Below are 26949 nucleotides of genomic sequence, written 5' to 3'. Positions count from 1 at the left end.
AGTCGAGTCCCCATCTCGGGTTGGCAGCCTGTCGAAGGTCTGTCTACCAGGGAGCTTTGGCAAAGATCAGCTGGTGCACGATGGTCCCTCGTAGCTCAGGAAAAGGGCACCTTACCAGGTCTCTCTGGTTCAGTCCTTGGAGGCACAGCAGCTTTCAGATTGTGAAGGAGAGCAACAGCAATTCTTCTTGTCCAGCAGGGCTTCAAGGCCAAGTTTCAGTTACTCCAGTTACTCGTCGTAGTGGACTTCAGCTTCTGAACACGATTCCTAGCAGTGAGAGGTCCCCAGATATACTGTTGATCTCCCATTCATTTCGCTGGGTCACACTCAAGCATCCAATCACGACTAAGGGCATTCATGCAGGGAGGCAGCCAACCAGGCACACGAGGTATTCAGGCCATTCACTTCTCTCCAGACACTCACAACAAGTTATGTGTATTGGGACAAGTACCGAGCCATTCAACACTCCAAACTGCATTCATACCGGTTTCGGGCAGGGCTGTCTTAGTCATTGTTTCAACCACCAGCTACTAGACATCCACAACACAGAATGCATATTCATCAGACACTCTATTCACCCGGGTCCCACCCACAGGTGGTACCCACAACATACATCACTGGGAAGGCTCCAGCTAGTCTGGCCGGGCCTTCACAACAACACCATATATGGCATTTCCACCCAACAGCCAGTCAGGGGGAAGGGACAGAGTCAGTACTTCCCAGGACTTTGGGAAAACAAGGTAATGGGTAATAGAAAGCAAGAGGCCGCAGGGGCTATTTTGTTTTCCATCCGGAATCAACTGATCCCAATGGCAGGCCCGGGGTATCCCCAAAATGGAGGATACTCTGCGCACCTGTCAAATTGAAGATGGAGCTGCCACCAGCACATAACCTGCTCTGCGGGCCACCCACAGGTGCCCAAAAACATACACTAGGGGATTGGGGTTGTACCCCCACCCATGGGTGCCATAAGGGTATCCCACGGGTCCGTTCACCAAACCAAAAGAGAGAGAGCTGCAACGCCAGAAGTCCCACATGAACTCCTGTGCGGAAAACACGACAGAACACACGATAAAAAGCAGTAAAGGACAAGGATACGGAGGCCCTGTCCCTCCGATGCATTTCCAGCATCACACCAGCCCTTTTCCATATGTCATCAGCAACCTCTCTGAGGGTTGCCACAAGTAAACCTTTTATGCTGCCACTGCTAACCTCTGACCTGCTGTCACCCTCTCCATTTTGTATATCCATTTCCCTGCACCTGTTGTCAACAAGGGTAGCCTGCACCTCAAATGTTCCTTGTCGATAGGTTTCCATGGTCTGGATTGAGGTCGCCCCCCCCTCTCTTTTTCAGTAAGGGCAACTGTGTCAGTCCAACCTCCCCGTCCAGTCTCCCGGTGTCTTTGGTGGTGGTGAATGCCCTTGCCACTTCTCCCCTCCTTCGTGCTGGAAGGTCTCCAAGTCTCTGTGCATACAGGGTTATTTCATCTATGCTGTGCGACGTAGCCCTGGACCGTCGTGGTCTCTCGTCCTTGTTGCCCTGCAATCCCCCTGTATCTTTGTCTGTTAACCATGTGGAGCTCCGATCAGTGTTTCCCTGTCGATCGACAAACAGGTCGCCCTACTCCCTCATCCTCACTTCCTGCCAAGACATCTTCTGACTCGGTGTCTCCCAAGTCACTGCCGAAATCATCATGGAAGGTCAGTCTCCTCAGTACCCTTGCTCCCTGTGGTTCCCATTCTAAGTCAATCAAGTTCTCGCAGTCCCCCCTCACAGAGGACCCAGTGTTGGGTTTATCTGGCAGCCTATCACTTTTTCTGCAGCAATCTCGCTCTGCTTGCTCCTCTCTTCCTTTGTCATCGTCAAAACTTGCAAATCCCACTTTCAGCCTTATGTCCCCCATTGTACGCTCCTCCTCCTTGCTTCTGCGCTCTCTCACGAGCCGCTCTATTTCCCACTTCTTCCTTTCCCTCTTTACCAAACCTCACTTTTCCTTATGTTCCTCCCTTTTCCTCTTTATCTCCTCTAACTCTCTTGTTCCCTTCATCTCTCGCTTCTCCCACTCTTTCTGTTCTGCCTTTTGGTTTTCTCTTCGCACTCTCTCGCGTTCCTCCTTTTCTTGTCTCTACACCTCTTCCATTATCTCGGCCCACTCTCGTGCTACACTGTTCTCCTTGCACCCAGCTACTTCCTTACTCGCCCCTTCTGTTTCTCCCGCTGTCTTCCTGTCTAATTTCAAGAGTATTTGTCCTTCCACCCATTTGTTCAATGCTATATTCTCCAGCTCCTCCCTTGTGCTTGTCTGGGTCTCGCTGTGTACCCCTTTTCCACTTCCTGCTGGTGCAACCCCTTTCTGCCCTTCCTCCTTGGTGTACGGTGGAGATGCAACTGTTGGATTTGTGTACCCCTCTGCTGCTCTCAATTCTCGTATAGGGTATAGTCCCTGGGCTCCTGATGCAGCCCCTTTGTTCCCATGTTCAGGAGGAGGTGGGGAAGCGGGTGCTGAGGGCTGTTGGCCCCGGGTCTCCCGGATCCCCTCCATCAACCTGAAACATCTTCCAGAGCTCAAATATCAACATATGATTGCTCAACGTTTTCCCCTTATAAACCTCTTGTATGTGTTTGTGTGTGTGGGTAACAGTTGCTGCACATATTTGGAGAAACTCCTACCCTCTGGCCATGGCTTAGTCAATTTACCTTCTGTGCTTTTCGTCCATTCCCTGCTATATTTACAAATCTTGTCCTTATATCGGCCTTGCATAGGAGCTGTAGGGGCATGTCCCCCACACCTTTACCACAATACATTGTTTTTGAATACTTACTTGACCTCAAGTCCAGGTTTTTGACACTTCTGTTGTTATTGAGACATGACAATACATGTTATCTTGTTTTTCTTCAATTTTCCAGATATCAGTTCTTCTCCAAATATCAAGAGCCTCTCTGGCTCCCAACCAACTTCTCAGATGTGCTCCGCGCACCGGCCTTCTGCAACTCTCCACCTCCTTAGGCACACCCACCAATCTTGCGCATGCGCCTTTGGTGCACAGCCTCAGAACTACTTACTCTGTCAATTTTTGATTGCCAAAACCAAATTCTGCACCTCCTCATGCTCTCCTAGTCCTATACACAGACCTTCCTGGTGACATCACCTCTTGAGTAAGTAAGGGATTGATAGAAATCACTAACAGCTCACAACGATATTGTCCCATTACAAAGATATTTTCAGAAACCCAACCAACATATACCCACGGCCGTCGTCCTGCCTCCTAACAGGGGATACCAATATTTCACGTGCTCAATCTGTACCTACAGCATCACCTTGTAGATAAAACTCCTCCACGAGACTTAACCAGAAGAACACCTTCTGCAATTCAAGCTAGCTCCATTTGCTAAGTCCTATACACAGGGATACCATCATCCATGACCCAAACTAAAACACCCACTCCACAGGGAATCCAATATTTGTATAACTTCTGTCATCCATACCCTCAATTGCTGTGTGGCTGAGTCAATACGTACACTCCATGATCCACTAATGCTGCTCGGCCACCAGCTCTCCCCAAAGCTGCTACACCTCCCCTTCTGGTCTGCTCGGCTCCTCACGGACTGCAGGCAGGATATTTCTCAAGATGGCTCTTCACGGCCTCTGCACAGGGTGCTCTCCCATGTGGTCTCATGGTCCGTGGGGTGCCTCACAGTAGTCCAACGTTGCGATGGAAGAGTGGGCTCTATGCCGAACGGGCAGAGTGAACCATCCCTCTGCTGCCAATTGATTAGGTATACCAGAGGACCAGGGTTCACACCACACAAGCACAGTTCAGAGCACCTTTGGCCCAACAAACTCTCCCCGGTACAGAGATGTAGGACTCAGTCAAGGGCAAGTTAGAACGGTCCTTTATTTTTCATAGCAGACAGGGATCATACAGGAAATAGGAAAATCTCCAGCAATCACAGCTCCTGAGCCCATGTCAGGGGCTTTTGTTGGGGAGTGGCGTGACAAATTAGGGCTCTTCCCTGAAAACCTAAGAGCTTCCGCTATTGGGTGGCTGGGGTGGTATTACCTATAGACGGAACCTATAGAGGTTAGCTGACTGGTCCTTGCATGTCAGGTGGCTTTGCCTGAGCCTTCCCCAAAAACTATCTATCACATTGTTGCAGGGTTGCAGGATTACCTTTGGCCCTTGCCCTCTGCCATCCACCCCTGGATTTTGATGTTGATTGTTTGTTTATATCGCGCTCGTACACAAGTGTTTCAGAGTGCGGCAAGGCAAGGGAGGGGAGGGGAACAGGGGAGAACAAAACAGCGATCTTACTAGGCCCAGTGACATTGAGAACGTGCCAGTGCATGGGAGAGGGGGAGGCGAAAAGTGCATGGAAGGGGGGAGAAGTGGAAAGTGCAAAGCAGAAGAGAAACAGATAAATAATAATGAATAAATAATAAAGGCAACAAACGGTGGTGGTGCAGCCAGCAATTTGCAAGTGCTGGGTTTAAGGCAGCAGACAGGGTAGGTCTGATAAGTGCAGGAAGAAAAGGAGGGGGGCTGTATGGGTACAGATACAGACCCCAGTGCAAGGGGTGGCCCAGAGGCAGTGCGGGAGGGTGGCAGGTGAGCAGGTAACTGTGCCTGGAGGACAGAGGGTGGCCAGGTGCACGGTGCCAAGAGAGAACAGATCAGCAGGGGAGAGGGGGAGCGAAGGCAGAAGAAAAGAGGAAGGTCTTGAGGTGCTTCCGGAACCAGAGATGGTTCTCCTCAAGTTTTAGAGTGGCAGGGAGTCTGTTCCAGAGGGAGGCCCCAGCCGAAGACAGAGATCTACTCCCAGCTTGTTTCTTTGAAAAACGACTGACCCTGAGGGAATTAGAGGTAGAGGAGTGAAGAGCCTGAGAGGGGAGGTATTTTCAGAGGGATAGCTGAAGGTATTTTGGACCCAGAAAGCCTTGTGTTCCCTGATTGGTTGGAGCGAGTCTCCCAAGGCCAGGGGCCCAGCTCTGTTCCCAGCACTCTGTGTACCTTCTCAAGGTGATGAGAAAGACTATGGGCTGCATTACAAATTTGCCGGTCCGGAAATAGGCCTGGTTTCCGGATAGGCAAACTATGGGTTTGCCGGCCAGAGCTGCTGTGCCCGACAGGTCTGACCCTGCCGGGCACACTGGTCACAGTAGACAAAGCTGTCACAGAAGCACTGGCACCGTTAACAACGGTTCCGGTGCTTCCGTGGGCTTCCGTGTCCCCACTCCCATAGAGTCCTGCTGGACTCTATGGGAATGGCGATTAACAAAATTACTGGCGCCCGACTTCCCGGCTGCCGGACTTGTAATAGCCCAGTGGCACCAGGAAGTCAGGTGCCGGTCATTTTTGGGTTACCGCCGGACCCATAATGAGGCCCAATGTGTCGCCATTGTTTCTACTGGTATAACCATTTTGTCTTAGAGAGTGCCTGCAGGTTGCAACATTGTAAAACAACACATGCATCATTTCTTGTCTGCTTCACTGGGAACTGCTTCTCTTCCCACCGCGGTTGACTGCCCATTGTTCGGATCGGCCGGATCACGTGGGTGAAGACCGCAAAATTGAGCTTTTCTGTCTGCAATTAGTGAGGATTTATTCTGTTATTTTGCAGGTGGCTCCTTGTCTCTGGGGCCAGGAATGTTCTACTTGCCTCTGACCTTGGCTGCAAGCACCAGCCCTGGACAGAGTGCTGCAAAATCTGTTTTCCTTCATCCCATATTCTGATGTCTGTGGCTCCATGTAACTATAATTGTGCTATGATTTCTAAATGTCTATATTGTATTATCTTCCTTATGGGTTAGTGCTACTTGGTCCTTCCAGGTTCCTTACACAACCCTGTAGCTCCATATGAGTAGTTGCGATAATTGGCTGCAAGCTTGCTCTGCATCTCTTGCTTTTCTGCATTTTGTTAGTGAGAGAGAAAGTTTTCTGACAGTATGTATATGTATCTGTCTACAGAACTGTGTAAGCATGTTCTTCGTGTGTGCACGTGTGTGTCTGTGTAACTTCATGCAGGGATGTGAGTTTGCTCATGGCTAACGTTACTATGTCGTGTTGTCATCTAATGATGTCAGCACAGCTGGATATTTGTAATTAATCGATCAGGTCCAGTGAGGCACCTGCATCTATGATCAGTGTTGAGGCACCTGTATCCAGGAAGACGTCCGCTGGATAAGGTTTGAATGGTTATCTGAGAGAATATCTGTTTGCATATGTAGATGTCACTGGCCCTCCTGGAAGCTGGCCAAACAGTGACTGGCATCTTGCATTTCTGGCTCTTCGTGTTTTCATGCTTATGGGGGTCAAGAGGGGCCTTCCAGGGACCCTCTCTTCAAGACCTTTCCATGCTGCAGGGCCTATTTGTTCAGGAGAGATGTCGGTGGTGATAACCCTTTCCATCTTCTGTCTCAGTTTCACTGCTAGCCACACAAGATTTAGTTTTGATGTGGCATAAGACATTCTGTGCCACCTACAGCTAGGGGCAGGATTTCTGGTTGGGGAGGGAAGATAGGGCACGCTGATCCGGGAGCGCACTACAGAGGACGAAACCATGCACAACAGCACGTCAGGAGATGATGGCCAAAGGCAGGAAGATGAGGCAAAACTGAATATGTCTGCAGAGGTTTAATTGCACATAATTGAAATAATCCAGGCAATGGACCGTGCCCGGTAGTCCAGGCCATGTAAAGAGTCATTGCTTCCATGGACAATGTTGCGGCTCATCTGGCAAAGTTGAAAGCAAGGAGGCTGCAAAAGCCAGGCACCCTGCAATGATATTAAACTCCTGGCCACCTCCAACATGCTCAAGCCCTGCTGGATGCATTAGGCCACAGAGTAGAGTAGCATATGCTTTACTGTTATGTTGGCATACTATGGTGCCTGGAGCATTCCAGTGTCATGATGGCATTACGCTTTGGCAAAGAGCTCTATGTGAGGGACTTGGGATGTGTTGTGTTAGGATAGGGGCATCTGGTTTGTTTCAGGCTATGTTGAATGAGAGTGGGGCTAGAGGAGATGGGGGCATATTGAGTGTTATTAGCCTCTGCTGGGTTAGGGTGGGGAGTTATAGAAATTGGTTTCCAGGTGTGCTTTAAATTAAAAGTGGGTTTAGGTCAAATAGACTGTGCATCAAAGTCATATTTCCATATTGAAAGTCTTTTTCTGGCACCAATTTGGTAGATTTGTCTTTTCTTTTTATGTATACTTCGACTCACACTCATTCAGTATTTACTGCATGCAATATTTTCTTAATGCTATGTTTACCACATGCACTATTTTCCAGACAGGATTTTTACCATAGGTGATATGTACCATATGCACTGCTTGAATGTAATGAGGGTGGATGGCAAAGGCAGAATACTGCACATTTATACCATTACCACATACCTAATCATGAGGGTGTTGGCCACGAATTGTATATTTGGAATTTGGGTGATGGTTCCATATGTCATAGTAATTTCAAAACACTGTTTCACGATCTGCTAATGCTCTGTACCCTATTTATTCAAACTGGCCAACATGCATGAAAATGGAGCTCCCTTTGTCATTGTACAACACAGCTTTAAATTTGTCTGACATGTGATGCACTCTTTGTCACAATACTACACTCTCCATCTCGGTAAGCAGCTTCCACATGTTTATTTTTGCCGACATTGCTGAAAGGCCTGAGGTCAAACCTACTACACCTCCCAACAGGGTGGCACTAGACTTAAACCACAGTGCCCGTAAGTAGATTTTATCCATACATAAAGCTGGCAATAGCTGGTACTTCCGAGGATGTTGTCATTTGCATAATGATGTACCGTTCTGAGTTCAAGTGTTTATATATGATTAGCATTGATAGTGTAGAGGTTTGAACACTTGATTTGAAAAATGGGAGCTGGGTTCAATCCTCTTCCATTAGGGCTTTTATTGTTTTTTATGTGAACTCTTATGATCTGTTATTACAAACCCTGATTGTTTAAAATGTGTGCTACTGGTTGTCAACAGGTTGGTGGTGTACACAATAAAACAATGATATAAAATAAATAGTCCATAACATGGCAGCATTAAAAGAGGTGAGCAAAAGTGCACACCTGCCATGAGGCTAAAATTATGCAAGGCCATTGTTAAATAATCATTGCAACTATTTGCTGATGTGCCAACAACCAGTCTGTGGCTGCTTTGGTTGGTGCAGACATTTTAAAAACAATACCCAACTCTCTCAGTGGCAGATCCCATCAGCTACCAAAGTCCTCACCTGCAAAAAGCCTTCGGTTATGTAAAGAATGTATTTTTTCTTAAACATTCTTCATAGCAAACCAAGAATCCCTCAGTGATATTCCGCATACATTATTCAAATGCAGGTGACACTTACTGAGGAAGGTCACAGAGTAGCAGCAGCTACCTTCATCTTTATGGAGAGTGTGTGCACTGTTAATAGAAGCATGAAAGTTACCAACTGCTGAAGAAATATGAAAAAAAGCTCTTTCTGCCTGCAGGCTCCAACTTGAAATGTAAATGCAGATGATAGAGTGTCTGGGGAGGTTTATCCCTTGGCAAAAATGAAACATCAGGGTAAAGGAACATAGATTGAATCTCGAGTACCGTCGCGCAGGAGCCTTTCCAGATAGAAGGGGAAAACACAGAAATAATATCAGGGGATTGGTAGGGTTACTGCACATGTGCCTGCAGAAAAGAATGACATGCTCCATACGAAATAATAATTATTGACAATGAGTGGTGATACAGGGTTGCAAAAACATTAAAGGAAAAAGCATTGATTGTCAAGAGGGGGCCAAACATTACGAAAGACGACCGCTTTGATTGATAAAGAGATTACACTGACTGACCTACTGGGTCCACAGACAACACTGCTAACTTAGGAATAATTTAACTGGGCAATTTTTATATTTTTGATTTTGCACTTCATGTCCGAGTCCAGCCTCTCAGCACAAGGCCGGGAATCAAACCCATGCTGCTCAGCATTGTGTTATTCCCAGGGCAAACCTGTTGCCCTTGAGCTATACTCCCAACAAAAATCCATGTCCAATATGCATGTCCAAGTTAGGCCTAAGCAAGGTCTCCTTCCCTATTAATGCCCTGTTCAACTCAGAGCTTCAGGTCTCAAGTACCTACTGTATACATATTCACTGAAATGGTGCACTTAACTTGTATCTAATAAAATGACTGAATTACAGTAGAAAGCCATTTTCTATAATGCATCTTTTTGGGTGACTTGAAATACATATCCAGGCAGAGAGGACAGATGAGTGGCAGCTAGCCACACATTCAGGGAAAGTGTTAATATCTAGTAAGTTTGCAGGAGTTACGTGCAACACAAAATATGTGCAAAAAATAGTATTATTATGTTTGATCATATTTTACTGTGTATATATTCTATGTTCTGTGTTTTTATTCAACTGTATTTTGACTGGATCTGTTGCTGAATGTGGATTTGTAAAAGGTTTTTTTTAACCATATACAATACAAAAATAATTAAAAAAATAGAATTACAACAATCCATTTTTAACCGAGTTATATCAAAGAACTTAAGAGAAGCGAATCAGTGATGAGGTTCAAACTCAGCACTCATCATTTCTCACGTCCCTCCTGAACAAGTCTTATAACCTTAAATCCACCAATAAACTTCCTGTGACACATGCCAGGATGCTTACATGCCTGAAAGCAGCGCATCTGTGTGGACAGGGAATGCATGCACAGGCACTTCCATCACTGTTGAAGGACAAGGAGACACTAAGTGACAAAACGAAAGACACCATCTCACATAGAAGTATCAACTATGTATTGTGGATATTTTAGAGCCACAATAGTGGCAAGCTGTGTCAATGAGATGGCAGTTTTGAGGTGAAAAAAGAACAATATGTCAAAATGTTGCATTTAAGCACATTAGTCCTTAAATGAAGAGTAATTATATTTCCTTCACTATTCTTCTTTGGCAGAATGGACTTTCATTATGAAATACGCAGGATGTGCATTGAGAAAAATAGTTTGGTATTCACATCTAATGTGGGGTATTCTCTATTAGCACCCTGAGCCAGCCAATCCGGTGCCTATGAACGTGGGCTAAAACTGCCCATCTCTGCCCACGTTCCATGCCACCTGGAGTCTAGTTCCGCCTGCTGCCATCTTTCCCCACCCTCCGTCCACTTTTTTCCCCACTCCCACTTACCTTATTTCAGCAGCGGGCGCTACCGCAAGCCGCTGTGGAAATGAAGCCTGTCCTTCCCTTTCCATGTTGGCCATCTTGGAATAGTATTTTCTTTCTCCGATGGGGATGCATCGTGGTGTTCCGTTCGCGGTAGAAAAATAATTTTATTTCGCTCTGTCCCAGCCCTTGGTATGGGTCCTAATAGCCTTAATCCCTCGTTCCAAAGTCTAGAACGGGGGTAACTGCCTAGTTCCCTTGTTATTGACCCTCACTTCACTCAGGCCGATAACTCAGGCTGCTGGCCCGTTCACCTCTGTTCCAGCCCTTGGAAAGGGGGTTAACGCCATGGTAGAATGTACATTCACAATGAAATACACAGAATATGCATTGAAAAATGTTTTTCATTGTGCCACAGTACATTTTAGGATTACATGGTTGCTAGCGATACATACTGTACTTCATGGTTGAATATGGGCCCCAATGCCGTTACCTCCCATCCCAACAACCAGCGAGGGTATTATAGCTATTAGCACCTCAGGTTTTTAATCCAGGGTGCTGATAGCATTTACTATATTTGAATGAACGGGCGTGTGTTCACAGCACACAGTTCATTCAATTAAATACTTACCTAACATGACCATCATGGAAATGGAAAGCGGTGCTTCATACAGAGCCCCTCTTCCATTTCCATTGTGGTGCTTAATGTGGGAGTGGTGGCAGTGGCATTGCTGACAGAAAGCAGGTAATTGGGGTGGAGAGGGATCGTGGGAGGGAGTGGAGACCGGAAGGAAGGGGAGGTGGGATCAAGATGGTGGAACGATCATTCACAGCTCGGAGTATGCTCGGAACGCAGGCTTGGATCGTGGAATTCAGCATGTAATCCAAGTAAACTGATTGGCTGCAGCACCCGCCCTGAGTGCTAATATAGGATATCATGGGCCCCTGGATCAAGAGCTAACTCGAGACTGATGAAAAGGGTTTATTTTACGAACAAAACAGTCCAGCATAGTATGGCCTGGTAGTAAAAGTGAGGGACAATCAAAGAGCCCAACAATTAATAATTCTAGATTGGTTAAAGACTGTAATCCATCAGCCCATCCCTCTCTGTCCTCTGGCTGTGTCTGCTTGTGGACAAATGGAAATCTTTTAAAGTCCGTATGGTAGTAAATGTCCCTTGCTTTTCTCTCTTGCCTTTGCTGAGTGGTCACTCTTTTCTTGCCTAGTTAGGATGCTGGTTATAGAAGTGGTTCTTGCCTCCAACCAGGGCCTGAGGAGTTGATGTTTGCGGTTCCACATCTGGGAATGGTGGTGCCAAACCTCAATGGACCTAGGTGGGGTGTAGAACAGGCCCCAGAGTGTTGGTGGCTGATTCCGCCGCCGTTTCCACCAGTGCTGGATTGGTGGGTGGCTTATCCACTTGGCCCTGCTTGATGTGTCTTCTGTTTCCTGAGCTCTTCTACTTCCCTCTTCCACAATGGTCAGGCCCTCTTCACATTCTCCCTTAGCTTTTGTCCCCCTCCCCTACTTCAGCAACCTTCCTCTTCGCTACCTGTTTATCCACTGCTAATGTGGTGTTGCTCTCTTCCCCCCCCCATCTCTTTCTCTTCTTCTCATCGCTTTACTACGTTGAACCTTTTAAAACCACCTTCTCTTCAGATGTTCTCAACTCCTCAGCTTCCTCTACTCCTCTCTGTCCTTTTCCCCTTCCTCCTCCAGTTCCAAGATGTACCTCTCTCCCTTCTCCCTTTTAGTTGTTCTCGGTCTTCCACCCTTTTCTGCTTCGTCCTCCCCTCCTGAGCTATGTTTCTCTCTCCTGGTGTTTCTTCTCCTCCTGCTCTCTTTCTTTTAGGGCTGGGATTGAGCTAGGGATCTGGGGGGATCCTCAATTTTCCACCTGCAGGTCCTACATCACAGAGTGTGATGGCATCCAGCCCCCATGGTCTCCCCAACCTCACTACCCAGCCCACGACATGGGACTTTGTCACAAATAATATTATGAATGAACAAGTAAAGTGTTGCCTCATAAAAGCTGTAGAGTGTAGTAAGCACAAGATATTTTGCGGAGTAGGTCAGTGTATTGTATTATAGAATTGTGCAATTTTGGGCCTAAATCCTGTAGTTGAATCTTTCTGTATTCTAGAGTGTGTACCAAATACTGCTATAAATGTTTCTTTTCTGAAATAATCAAATGTTAAGTACAATATTCCTCAATTGAAAATTTAGAAGGAGTATCTAGTCAGTAGTAATCACAACATATTTAGAATTAAATTGCAGTGTACTAGGGCATATTGTACAATTATACACGTTTCAGGATTAATTCTGTAGTTCACGGGTTCTGTACAGTAGCATGTGTTCAGAATAAGTGCATATAAATTGCAAGCCTTAAAATCTGCACTTGCTACTAGACATTGGCGAGAGATAATTGACTATTGTCAAGTAAGAAATTGTGTATTGTGTGCATCTCACAAGATGCTCTCTTCAATACTTGGTTAGGACAGGTCTTTAGAAAAGGGGTCAAACTTATTTTACTGTAGGGATCATGGGGCTCCAAAGTTGTCTTGGTGGGTAGGGCTTTATTAAGGTGGAGAACTAAGGAAGAGTGGGACCTTTCATGTCTGGCTAGCTTGCAATTTGAATTGTTTACCCCTGAAAATTGGAAAAAGTACCTCCTCCTGTTCTATGCAAAAGGAACAAGGGGCTACACCCCATTGATGGACCGACCGATCACTAACTATATGTCATGTACTAAGTCAGGAGAAAGGAGCTGTGTCTCAGTTCGTAGTGTGACACCCGGACTCTCATCATGGTAAAGAGCACTTGGTGTCTAATTGATATGATATGATATGGCATTTGTAATGCACCTATACACAAGTGTTTCAAGGCGGAAAGGTTTTCTTATTGTGGGTAATGAGGAAGGAATACCTGCACACTATTCAAAAGCTAGATGTGACTGATATGTGCATTTTTCTGCCGTCCATGCCTTTTAACGCTAAGTATTTGACCCTGAGTTTCTGGCACTTCACTAAGGTCTCAGGTAATAAGCCATTTTTCTTAGGGTTGCAGATATCTCCTCCAAACGCAAACAAGATCATTAAACATCTGCCTTCAGTGTATTATCGTAACTTACTAAGGCTACTAGATGGTGTTTTTTTAGCAACTAAATGTTTGAATGTTGAACCTAACATGCACTGAAACCCTGAATGTGTTCAATGGGCTGCACGTTATCTGTTTTACTGAATAGTGGCACTTGTGTCACCTTGATGGCAAAAAATGTTTGCCATTAGTCTATTTTCTGCATTTGTCTACAGCACTTTGTTTTATTTTTATATTTCTTTTTATTAATTATAAAACAAGTCACAATACACAAATCAAGCATCAGACATTAATCAAGCATGGTCACATTGCAAGATACAGTGCGTTACGTTATTGAAGCAATAAGGAGTGATGGGGGGCGTATGTGGATGTTCCGAGGAGCAGGCCCGGAGGAGGGGGAAAGAGAGAGTGGGGGTGGGGCAATGGTCGTATCTTCACTCTTCAGGGCTCCATGTTACCCCAAACATGCATGCCCTCCAGGCTAGGTGGTAATATGCTCTCGGTCAATCTCCCCCAGACTTTCAGGTGTTTCCCATGGCAGCACCTGGCATTGTATATCCGCTTCTCCAGTGATGCGCTTCGTTCAATCTCATTAACCCATCAGTTTAGGCACAGTCTGTCCAGGTATCCCCATGCAGAGGCTATGAGTCTTTTTCCCAGTCTGAATGCCACAGAGAGAAAAGTTTTTTCACTTTTGGTATAATCCACTTCCCCCCAGATCCCGAGTATCACCATCTTTGGGTCCGGCGAGACAGGAGATCCCAGGACCACGTTGATCTTACGGATGCATTGGCTCCAGAAGTCTTGAATGATATCGCAGTCCTAGAGCATATGGAAAAAAGTTCCCTCGGTTCTGCGGCATCGTAGGCAATCCCCATTCTCCACCACCCCCACTTCGTCATTGAGGCCCTGGAGTAATAGGCCTGATGCAATATTTTGAACTGTATTAAGCAGAGTTTAGAGTCTATGCCAATCTCTCATGGGAACAATAGCGCCTCGACCCATTCCTCAGATTCTAGCGGGCCTACCACCCTCTCCCATTTCTCCCAGACCCCAGAGAGTTCCTGGGCCCCAAAGGCAGCAATCACCTGGTAGAGTGTTGACATGCCCTTTGCCGGGAGCCCAACTTGGAGCATGTTTGCTTCTAGGGGGGAGCACTTTGGGACATCTGCCAGAACTGGGAATTGGGCTTGGATAGCATGTGTAAGTTGCATGTGTCTGTATTGCTCTCCAGTGGGTAGTGCAAACCTGTCCTGCATATCACTAACTCACTAACTGGTGCTAGATGCCCATCCCTCACCACATCAGCAATTTCCTCCAACCTGATGAAATGTCCCATTTTGAGGATTTCAGGGATGTGTGTGTTGTTCCAGGGCGGTTGGTCCAGCGTGGGTCTCCCCCCCAGCCAATATGTTGGACAGCTTCTGCCCAGACCTTGTGGACCTGCCGTGTCATGCCGGACAGGTGAGTCATATCCCCTTCCATGGCGTACAGCGCTCGCAGGGGTGTAATCGCCCCCATACTTCTGATCTCTCCACCTATATGTGGAATCCCGGGGTCTCTGTGGAGCCATTCATTCACCACTCCCAATTGTGCAGCCCAATAGTAAGCCCGGAGGCATGGTAAGCCCATTTCTCCTTCCCAGGCAGAGCACTGAAGGGTTTTTAATGCTATGCGAGCTGTTTCCCTCCCCAGATGAGTCTCCGAAGGGTGACCTCTGTGGATGCGAAGGTCGTGTGTGGGATATGAAGGAGAGCGTTCTGAAGGACATACAGAAATCTTGGGCGAGAGAGCATTTTAAAGAGGGCCGCTCTGCCCATTAGCGTCAGTGGGAGTGATTGCCAGTGGGTGACGTCTGATTCAAATCTATCCACCACTGGTTGCAGGTTGAGGCGAGTAAAATCCTCAGGGTTAGGACTGACGGTGATACTCAGGTATACGAAGTTCTGAATGGAGACAGTAAGGGCAGTGCTGTGGGATCGCATCAGCCCCACCTTGGAGCAGGAAGAGGACAGTTTTCGGTTTATCTACTTTCAGGCTGCAGAAGTACTGATATTCGGTGAGGATATTCATGACTGTCGGGCACAAAGTCTTTGGATTACTAATGTAGATGAGCAGGTCATCTGCGTAGAGTGCGACCGAATCCTATGCGGTCCATGATAGCCCACAGGGCCGCCCACCCCACTGAGTCGAAAGCTTTTTCAAAGTCTACCGCCAATAATGCAAGTGGGTCATCAATCGTAGCAGCCCGGTCGATAGAGAATTGCACCCTTCGCAGGTTCATCCGGGTGGACCTGGAGGGCATGAATCCACATTGATCCGATGGACCAGGGAGTGTACAGCCCGTAGCAATCGATTGGCTAGAACGCAAGCAAGAACCTTGGCCTCCCCATTGATGAGTGAGATCGGCCTGTATGAGGCGCAGAGTTCAGGTGATTTCCCAGGCTTAAGGATCACCACAATGGCTGCCTAGCTGAGATCACGAGGGAGCTGCCCGTCATCCCGGGAGCGCATCATCATGCGATGCATGTGGCCAATGATTGGTTCTCCCAGCCTCTTCCATGTTTCCACCGGAAACCATTAGGGCCCGGAGCTTTCCCCGATTGGAGTTGGGCCAGGGCCGCTGCTATTTCTTCCTCTGTGATTTCTGCCTCTAGTTTGCCTATCTCATGCTCAGATAGTCTGGGGAGTGAGACAGAGTCCAAAAAGTGTGGTCCGTCAGATCCCTGTGGTATAGACTGGGGGGAATAGAGAGGCTCATAAAAAGTGGCGAATGCCTCTGCTATCTCAGCATCTTTGGAGAATAGTTCCCCTGCGGGCCCCTGTATGTCGCGCACATATCACTTGCTCCTTTCCCGTCTTTCCAACCACGCCAGTGTCTTACCGGCCTTGTCCCCCGTTTCGTAGATCTGACTACGCATGGCCCATTGGGCAGTCTTGGCATTGTCTAGAGCCAGATTCCTCAGAACCTCCTGGGCCATTACCAGTGCGTCTTTCGCGGCCACTGTCCCTGCTACAAGGCTCTCTTCTTCTGCACTGGCTGTGTTTTCCTCCGCCTCTGCAATTTCCCGGTTGCGTAGCTTACGCCGGTTCGATACAAGGGAAACCGTCTCTCCACAGAGTACTGCCTAATAGCCGTCCCATAGTGTAATTGGGCTGTCAACCGAGCCGTCATTCAGGGAGAAATATTCTTCCGTTTTCTGAGTGAGTCCTTCCACAACTTCTGGTATTCCGAGACAGTATGAGTTGAGGCGCCAGGTGGGTTTGGGTGTTTTTGGGCCATGTTTTATTGTCACGATCAGCAGGGAGTTGTCCGAGATGCCCCTGGCCAGATACGTGGCCGTCTGGAGCTGGTCTATCATGTTGTGCGGGACAAAGAAATTATCTATGTGCAATAGGGACCTATGTGCGCTCGAGAAGAATGAGAAGCCGGGGTCTGTGGGGTGCAGAGTTCGCCAAGCGTCCACCCACCCGAGTGCTCTTCAGAATGAATTTAGCTTGGTTGGGTGGTCAGGGTTCCTGGTGCCCAAGCGTGTTCTATCCCTGACTAGATTCATCAGCTCATTCAAATCCCTGCCAAGCACCCTGTCTACAGCACATTGACGTGCTGTTTTCTTTCTATAGTTGATTCATCCATTCAATGTTAGGTGTTGTGACCTTGACCTGCCTGCTTTTTTCGTGGAAGAGGGACACAGCAATCCATCTCTCCCCCTGCCTGGCAGTGCGGTATGTGAGGCATATCTGCCAGAGTGAGGTGATTAACATGAAGGAAGGAAGCAAAATTGTCCATGGCTAAGGTTATCCTCAGCTGTTTGCCTGCATAGGAGGTCCCATAGATGCCAATTTCTGAAAAGGAACTGAGAGTCATTTGTGCAGTTATCGGGCAACCTCTGCTTCCCATTGGGCTTCTCATGCGTGCTCCTTCCAAAACTTTATATAAGATTTTTTGCTGCACATCTCAAGAAAGGGGGATAGTGTTATCTGTAAGCAAAGTAGCTTTTTGCAAAATTAGCAGATTAGAAGAAATGCATGCCTTTCACAACGTCCCTATAGGTGCAAGTGCTTCACATGCACTGCTGTTTCCATGAGCCATGTCCTGCATTGCATGCTCTACAAATCCAGTAGCTTGCATTGTTCATTTAAAGACTCCTAGCTACTGGGAGAGCTTCTGAAATGGCAAAAGTAATGTTTTCATTAAGGGCTCTCGTAAATCAAATAAGACCCTGTCTCATAGTTTCAAAGGCAGTCTCTGTGGCTTGCGTAATTCACCCTTCAATTGTGTGGTGGCCCTGCAAATTGCAGGCCAGTTGACAGCTATGACGGCTTGACATGGCTGGTGTCTTTGCCATTCTTTGTTTATGGCTCACAATCTCCTGCTACAGAGGGTGTTCCTCAATGCCACCACTCCTCATGCTGTGCACTATCATCTGTGGTAGACTAGAAAGGTGAGTGAAGAAGTGGCTGTCGCACAGTGCAAAGTATACTCCCTCCAACCTGCCCTAACTGCCAGGCTCTGCCCGCTAACAAAGCAGCAATCTATTGAGTTTGATATTTTAGTTTATTTATTTAACATACTTTGGATTTGTAGCCTTTGGCCCATCTCAGATAGTAGCAAGCAGTATAAGCAAACAGAAGATTGTTTCACATAAAACGAGCGCATTTGAGCATCTCACATAGAAATGAGAACTTGAGAATCCTTGGTGTGGACAGTTAAAAAAAACGAATAAACAAAAAAAACTATTATAAGAACAATAAGAGGGGACCGAAAGGGGATGGTGGTGTCCACCAATTGGGCCAAATGTTAAGACAACAGTGGGCTATCTTGAGATGTTCTTGCAGTTGCTTGAAAAACAGGGCAGTACAAAACGGGAGAACGGTCTTTGCACCTTGATAGAATCTTCATACATGCAAGAACTTTAAAGGTCATAGGTCTATGCATGACTAATTAATTGGGCTATTTTAATGAAAGAATGTTTTGAACAATTTGCCTTATCAGAAGATTTCGCTAACAGCAACCCACTAAGATGCAATCACTCTCCTGAAACTACTCTGGGAAGCATACTCTTTTACATTTTTTCAGTACTTTTGTTCAGACCATTCCAGGTTCAACCTTTTGCCCTAGCCACACCAACATTTCATTTTGAAGGGGCTTCCTAGAGTTCTATTTTAAAATTTTCGGAAAATTGACTATTGAAATATTTCTCTGATTGTTTTCTTTTCCTGAATGGTAAGTTATGTACTTTTGTATTACAATTGTATATGGCCAGAAAAACCGGGCTAGTTGGTTTTAGTAAGTTCCAGCTACTGGGACACTTGGAGCGTTTTCTATAGAAGCTAAGAGTCTTTTATTTTCCTTTTGTTGGGAGGGTGGTGGTTTGGGTACAACTCGGTATTCTTTTAAATGTGGCTGATTGAGTCAATACTGTTTGTGATGCCTCATCGTTCTTATGATAATTAAGCTTTTAATTTCACATTTAATTTCCTCCTGAAGTCTTTTAATTGCCTTCCTTTGTAACTCCACCAATCTCCACATTTTCTCAGATAAGACCATCAGGAATTTGTTTCCACATCTCACGCATGCACTTCCTTCCTCTTAAGTGCTTCTGTCCAATTGCGCTGACGAATTTCTCCCTTCTCCGTCATCATGAGCATTTTGGTACTAACCTTTTCAAGCATCTCCCGGGAACTATAGCAGGCTTATTGTAGCCATCTGTCTTAGGCATATGTGTGTCACTTAAGGATCCTTACGATGCTAGCACAGTTGGATTCATTTTTGGACCATCCTTGACTTCAGCAGGTTCGGTTACTTTCTTTTTCTGCTCCATATGTGTTGGTCCCGTTTTTTAGCCTTTCTAATAGGCCAGAATCTCACTTACTTTCTTCGGGCCATGTGTTTTTAGTGGGGACTTTAAAAGGCTTGGGTGGGCTTTGAGCTAGGTTGTAAGTTACAGCTCTTCACCCTGGCTGTCCATAGTTTTGTCAAAAACATGTAGTAGGTGATAATGACTGCCACCTATTCTGAGCCAGTAAAATGAGCTTATTTGAACAAATTAGTACAATAAACAGTTGCATGCAGGTTCACATGTAGAACGTATTGGCGAGCTATGTTCTAATGAAATTACTGGTGGCCAACACTTGACAGTGAATGATTAAAATAATTGTCATGGCTTGGGCTGATTGCAGAACTGGAAAAATGGAATGTGACAATGGTGTTGAAAACCGCTGGTGGTATAGAAAGGTACTGGGAAGCCACTATTCTCACCGTACACACATAATGACAGAACACATGGCAGGAGGGGATGAAAAGCAGCACATCTTGTGATAGGAGGCCCACTCATCCCATAGAGAACCTCAAGTGCCCTCCTACTCTTCTTACCACACTTTTCATGCAGCAGCATTCATGATGAGAGATACTCGCCACCATCCTTTGTTATCAGGTGCCTCTGCCAGGCTGCTGTGAGTCCCTCCAAGCTTGCAAGCAGCTCCCATATATAGACTCTTCAGCTGAGTCTGTCCCAGGACCCATTAGACTTGGGCTCCAAGTTGCTCCCTGTGGAAGTGTGGAGAGTCAGACTGCTGCTGGGGAGCACGAAGCGGCAGCACCTGATTTTGGACCATGAGCCTTGGGAAATAGTATGAGGACACAGTATGTGGGATCCGTGCAGGTAAGCAGCAATAGCAGCATCCACAAAAGAACTAGGAAAAGCAAAGTATGCATCATCATGGGTGTGCACATCACATAAATACAAGTGGACACTTGCAGCCACTTCCAAAGGCATCAGCCTCCAACAATACCCCTCTAATAAGTTGTTAAAATACTATGAAATCTTCCTTATTTCTTACAAAGCACACGTCACTTGCAAACTCGTCAACATTTCCCTTTGCAAGTCAATGTTGGGGCTAATAGATTAAGGCAATTCGTAGAAGGCCCATTTGGCAACTGACCTAAAATGTTAGTTTACAAAGGAGAGCTTTCAGCACCTGACTGTGGGCAAAATGAAACCTGGCACTGCTGTCCGAAATGGGCTTAATGAAATGTGGCACTGCTATGATAACTGGGCATGATGGTTCCGATCGTTTCAACTTCTGGCTCCTAAACTTTGGAATTCTCTCCCATAGGATATTCACTCCTGTCCCACACTTTAGCTCTTCAAGAAACGTCTAAATATTTCCTCCAGCCTGGGTCTTAATTCCTCTTTATTAACTGAGTTTTTTTCATGAACTACTCTGTCATTTCCCAGTTTTGATTGTACCATCTTTATTCCTTTCTCTTTGGATAAAAGTGATATATAAGCTTTGTAATAAATAAACAAATACTGGGCACCTGGGCATATGATTCCCTCAGATGTGCAGCCGTGTTTATGCAGAAATCTGCATTCATTTGCAAATGTGTTTGAACAAGTGTGCATGAATATAGAAATCTTTATTTGTTAATTTGATTACATATTTTGATGCTCTTAAAACTGTGGAACACAGTAACTATAGAACATACTTTTGTTTAGATTACAAATAAATATACACTTAAGTAACTTGATTTGTTCAGCAAGTACCTTAGCCCTACAACATGCGCTGACTTTGTATAAAGCATACATGCTTTGTATGTAAGTGAAGGTGTACATGGCTTTTGTGCACTGTGACAAGGTGAAGGTCAGAGATTTGACCCTGACAAGAGGGGTTGGGACTCCTCTCAACCTGGGGTGGGAGCCCTACTAGGGTGTTTACCACAGTCAGTCTGCACCAGAAGTGGGGTCTGATGGTTGGACCCCAGTCTCTGTCCCTTCTACATGTGCCTGGCTAAGTGAACTAAGTGACGCCTTTTCTAGCCCCATACCTGTTGTTCACAATGCTGGCCAGTCTTTTTCTGTTGCCCCCATAGAACTAGATTTCCCAGAAGATCCGGTGGTGGAAGAAAGAGCAAGCAACCCAGCCGAGAGAGAGCCAGCAAGGAACTCCGTGACCACTGTGCACTCTGCACCTCAAACTGACAATCCAAATGCTCTATGTGACATGGACGGTTAAAAGTACTTTCAGCAGAACCGCAGAGCGGTCCACATATCAAAGCCGTCAATCCAGAAATTTTGTTTACTCCTGGCACAAACCGTGGAATTGTCTACACCTTTAACATGTCACTATTATCCAACACCAGAGAACATACAAACTCTGGAATTCACTATACTTTGTGCGTGCAGGCTTTACCAAATGCCAGCGGACCCGCATATGAAAAGGGAATTGGGCTTAAAGCCCTTTATATGCGTTTGCATACCTTTAGCACATCCTCCAAGTAGAAAGAAGCTAGTAGTTAGCCCTGCGAACCAGCTGAGGGAGAGAACCAATGGAAGGGGGAGGATAAAAAAAAGGCACAGGAAACCAATCAGTGTGGGTTGTTCAAGTGAGGTCAAGTGAGGAGGATCAACAAACCAAGTGGAGGAAGGATGGTGCAGATGAGCATGGAGGAGGATTGCTGAAAGCGTATGGTGGGAGAAACTGATACTTGGGTGTGAGAGTTTTTGCAAGTTGAGTGAGTGAGACTAACAGAGGGAGAGCAGGGGGTGAAAGAGATTGAATGAGAAGGAGACAGAGTGAAAGGAGGATGAATGTGGGAGAAGGCGTGACTGGAGTGTAATGTAGTACAGGGGTACAGGGGACATTAGTAGAGTGGAGGGGAGAGGTTAGTAGTGTAGAGAGAGGAGAGTAGTAAAGCAAAGAAGGGATAGCAGAGAGGGAAAGAGTAGAAGTGAAAAAGAGACCATCAGGAACAGTGAAAGAGAAATACGAAGAGAAAAATGGAGTTTGAATAAGAGAGGGGAGAGAGTAGAAGAGTAAAGGAAGGATAGAACATCAGGGCGAGGAGTACAAGAGCATGCAAGGAAAGGACTGAGTGACACTTGGGTGATTGGAAGACACCATTTCTTGATAACATTCTTATTGTGGAACCCAAGTTACGATTCACCTAGACTGTTCCCAGAAGAAGGGGGATAGATAAGGTGTTTGCTTTTAGGCCATAATGGCCAGCCAGTCAGTTATTAGATAGTAGGGATTACCGATCTCTCGTGTCCATTGGTTTCCCAAAGGTCCATCTTCTTGATGCTACTGGCTTTGGCAATACTGGGTCCTCCATATGCTTTAATTGTGAACACATTTATTGTTAGGAAACAGACTGCCAACATTCCTCTGGGAGAGTGTACTTGTTATTAACAGTTGCTAGCTGTGTTCTGTCTAACCTCAAACTATCCCTCAAAAATCTATTTTGAAAAGGTGATACGCTGGGATATGTAAAGCATAGAAAAAGTTACTCACCTGAATTATTGTTCCTTTTATAATTTTATAATTTGATTCCATTTTTAATTGAATGTTTTAGTTAGTTGCTGCATTTTCGATTTGATTGTGTGCCTTGTGTTTATATAAACAAATATATTTTAATATAACTCAAAGTGAGTAAGTGTTTTCTTGGGTCTATGTATGTACTGACTTCTTTGTACTGCTCTGGCGCTCACATTGTTCCCTTCTGAGATAAGCCTGGCTGCTCAGCCGATCTACCAACTTGTGTAGTACAGGCCTGTATTAAGAGTTGGGTCCCTAATACCAAGAGGTAAGTTTTATGAAGTCCCCCACCAGTTGGACTTTAGAAAAAAGTACCTAACAATAGAGAAGCCAGAGCTAGGGAGGGAATTGCTCCGGGAGACGAGAGGGGGAAGGACGACCTATAGGGAGCCCCTTCACAATAATTTCTATAAAAACCATTGTAATATCTTTTAGAGTTGAGTGTTCTCGAGGCCATCTGTGACAGCACTTAGAGCGTAAGCTTTTCTATTTCATTTTCACTGGAGACTTCTGGGTTGGCCATCCATAAACAAAGATGGACAGTGGCATACTGCACTGCAGAGATTCAAGCACCCATCTACGGATGACAACTGAGTCATGAAGTGTTACCTGGTGCTGTTGGCTATGACACTGTCCTTATCTGTACTTACTAAATAGTGTATGAGATTTGTGGCATGCCTACCTTTCATTGCAAGTAGCGATCGTGGCTACCATTGGTCAAACGTTCATAGTTGTGTGTCTCGTTCTTACCATTAAAGTATTTTGTAACTGAAAGGATTTCACATTGCACTGTGGCTTGTGTGACGTACATTCATTTGTTTATTTATAAAAGTAGTTTGTGCACCACGGGCATGTCTTCTGCCGGACACCTTAGAGCATGATGGTGCCACACGGGTTGAATGGCATAGGTAATGTCTCATTGGCATCGATTTGCACTCTGTAAATCGCATGTGTGCTCAATTTGATTAGTTCTGCTTGATTGGATGAAAGATTGAGACACAATAGTAAAAGTGCGAGTAAACATTTGTTGTAGTTCCAGCATAACGCTTCTTCCCAGATTGTGTGTGCTGTTACTTAAAGTGTTATGTGTGTGTGTGGCTTTTCGACAATTTAAACAACATCACTGCATAATGCATTCTTTTCATCCTTTTGTACTACCCTTTTCTTTCCTGAATCTTTACTTTGCTTGTGTGAGTGAATCGTTCTTGTTCCATGGTAGACTCGTTTTTGGAAAGTCTTGCAATTAGGGGTGTACTTTATATGTGTATCTGGTTGCTGCTGCCTTTTCTGATTTTATGGGCTGCCTGATGTTGAGATTTGTATGTCCTGTTCCACTTTCAGCTGAAGTTGTGTCCTTGCATTGCTGTGTAGATTTGTGTTTATGATTAAATGCTTGTCAGTTTTTTTGGCCTGATTTTTATGGGAACCTAAAAAGTGGGCATGAGAGGATGGGCAAAATGAGTACTGGCTCTAACAAGTGTTTACTTTGAAGGTGTTTACCTGTAAGCAGGAGCATACAATGCCATGATCTGGGAATATCTTATTTAAGCCCTTGCAGGTGATTGGGCAATGAAACACATTACTCAATGAGAGCACTGCATCCTCCATGTAGAAGTCCACAATGAACAATTATAAACTGAAACAAGGAGGTCAATTTGTACACACAGATAATCAGAGACAGCGTAATCCAAAATTATATGGCAGGGATATGACCAAAGAGGGGTGCAGGCTTATCAATGAATTTCCCAAAATCTATCAGAAGTTGTGTTTGGTACAAGTGAAATAGACTCTTTGAGTACAAGAGATGTGGATGACTATCCCAACGTGGTAACAGTGCCTGGACCATCTCTGGATGGAGGTGGAGGCCATCTAAAAGTAAGTGGTTGCGGGCCTGACCTCAAACTTAACAGGGTCAGGCTGGATACACAGCTTCAGCTCTCTTCAGCCGAGATTCATTTAAATATCCAAGAGTCTAAGAAAGAAATCACAACTGTACTCATGGCAAAACCAGGGACATATCATATACAATGGTAGCTTCAGTAGCAGGAAGCATCCCCATCTATGCAGAAGTAGGGTTAAATCGTCTGGTTAAATGTCTTTTTACCTGTAATCCAAGAAGAATGCAAAGGTACCACGGAGGAACATCTTCTATTCTGTAAATGAGATCAAACCCATTGTTCCCCGGCGTTACAGTTAACGAAGTTTCATTCGTGTGGACTTCTGCAGTCTGTAAATCAATTTAGATTAAGAGGATCAGTTACTTATTAAATTTTTAGTCACCATCAAATTCCAACATTTTCTACAAACTCTACATCAAGCTGCAATATAATCATATCTGTTTAACAAACGCCGGTTTGCGACTGATTGCACAGTTTTGCAATAATAATTGGTTGCAACTTCCTACACCATTCCTTGTAAAAGAACGGTTGCAGCACTCCTTGGAGAGGCAAAGCAGTAAATGGCAAGAGGTGTCCTTTTCACTTTATGGTACGGAATTGGATTGCTTTTTCTGCACACATCTCACTTTGCTCTGTCTTCTTATTAAAATTATTGATTGGTCAGCATAGACGGTTAAACATAAATCTTAAATCTAGTGCCTCTTGTTCTTGAGCATTTTTAATGTTTGGGGATTATATCCCCTCTGATCCCTGTTTGTGATGGCGTTCATCATGGATTCCTTGAGCTCCTCCCATATGATCACGCTATGCATCCACATGGTAGCCAACACACGAAAGGTTATAGTTTAGCATAATCTGAACATTAAATTTAAGGACTTGGGTCGGACATCCTGAGTAAGCCTACATGCTCATCCTGTTATACTGTCTGTGGGTCACTGTGATCCACTCCCCTTTGTCCCTTGTCCACCTACCTCTTTGTCATGGCTGTGTCATGGGTGGATAGGGTGCCTGGGGTGGGGAGGGGGATGCTGATTTCTCTATTGTCTAGCCAGTTTCTGATCAGGGCTTATTCATGTCCTAGATCAAGCTGGCACACTAAAAATCAAGTTTTTTAAAAAAAGAATTCAAAAAAGAAAATTCTTGTGTACACCTGATCAATAAGTGAGAATAATTTTAATGTAAATTGAGGGTGTCTGGCTTAGCTAAGAAAACAAGAATTTGCGTATCAGCTTTTCTAAACTCAATTCTACTTAATAGAGGATGAAATGAACCCTTTATGCTAGTACGAATTTACGCAGGAATGTCTTCACATGTAAAAGCAGGAACTATTACCCAACGTTTAAAAGCAAATACTGTAAACTCCCTCTCCCCTCTTATCCCGAATCTTTAATCATGGAGGACCCCGAGTGAGTTGTGTCCCATTTAGGGCTGGTGATAACCCACCAATGAATTGTGGTGCAGCAGACACTCACTCATGCTCACCTGGCTGACAGGTAGGGCTGGCAGAACACAAGGACGCAGTGGTAATTTCCTGAACTCTCCACCAGTATTGGGTGAGGAGTCTGTGTTCCTGCTCTTCCCCTTCCCTCTTCTGCCTGCTGCCACAGGGAGTGAACACGTGATGGGTGGATGGTAACGGGGAGAGAAGAAGACAGGTGTGCCTTTATTCGGGTGTTGACCCTCCCAGAGCCGGTGGCCCACACAAGAGAAAGACTCAGGGCTCAGGAGCATTGTGCCACACTTTCCTGTTGGTTTTTTCTTTGGGAAAGCCTCCTTTCTCACATTGCCTACATCTTGGTGTGACTTGGGAACAAGTAGAAATCAATTTGCAACCAGAGCCTTCAGTGAACAAGGGGTTGCAATTGGTTCTCTCCTTCCATGCAATTGTGGAAAGATGAAGCTGGACGGTTTGTGCTAAAAAAGGTGGTAGCCCAATTCACAAAGGGCATCTGAATGAGCGCAGATGCCCTTTTTTCCCACTTTGCACAAATAAGGGGGTGTTTCTGGGCATTTTAAAGCACATCGGACTGTTCATGACAGGCGCAGGGGGAGTTGCAAATCATGTCAGGGTAATTTCTGACCCTGCCAGGAGATTTGTTTTTGAAGTGTGACAGCCGCGGTTTAAACCGTGGCTGTCACACTAGCATTTCCATCCCCCAAACAGATGGAAATAACAAAGTTACTCATCGTAGTGACTACCTTACTCCTAGTCCATAGTCCCCTTTCCTCCATACTTTTTAGACATGCTGTCCTTCAGAACGGGACCGGAGCACTTAGAAGCATTAAAAAACGACTTGTCCTTTTATTTTTACATGGAGCCACCACACATGGCTGTAACCCCGTCTTCCTGAGGTCTGCCCCGCGCATCGCCCTTCAGTCCTTTTCTATCGCCAAAGGCAAAGGACCATTAGCAAAATTGAGGAAACTTTTTAGAGGGGTCGGCGGGCAGGCGTACGGAGGAAAGGGGACTATGGACTA

General features: G+C 45.5%; 1 protein-coding gene across 3 annotated transcripts in view; it reads right to left on the bottom strand.

The window, feature by feature from the left end:
- Positions 1-26949, bottom strand: part of SLC23A1 (solute carrier family 23 member 1) — a 945676-nt gene that overhangs the window by 755000 nt on the left and 163727 nt on the right. For all 3 annotated transcript variants that reach the window (XM_069654343.1, XM_069654344.1, XM_069654345.1), the window contains one exon: positions 24678-24800. In XM_069654343.1, the coding sequence (XP_069510444.1) occupies positions 24678-24800 (123 nt within the window). The remainder of the gene's footprint in view (positions 1-24677; positions 24801-26949) is intronic.

This window comes from Ambystoma mexicanum, chromosome 3q (assembly GCF_040938575.1).
Source record: "Ambystoma mexicanum isolate Mex_15411 chromosome 3q, UKY_AmexF1_1, whole genome shotgun sequence".
NCBI lineage: Eukaryota > Metazoa > Chordata > Amphibia > Caudata > Ambystomatidae > Ambystoma > Ambystoma mexicanum.
The sequence above is the reverse complement of the archived record's forward strand: the minus strand, read 5'-3'. Positions and strand labels throughout refer to the sequence as shown.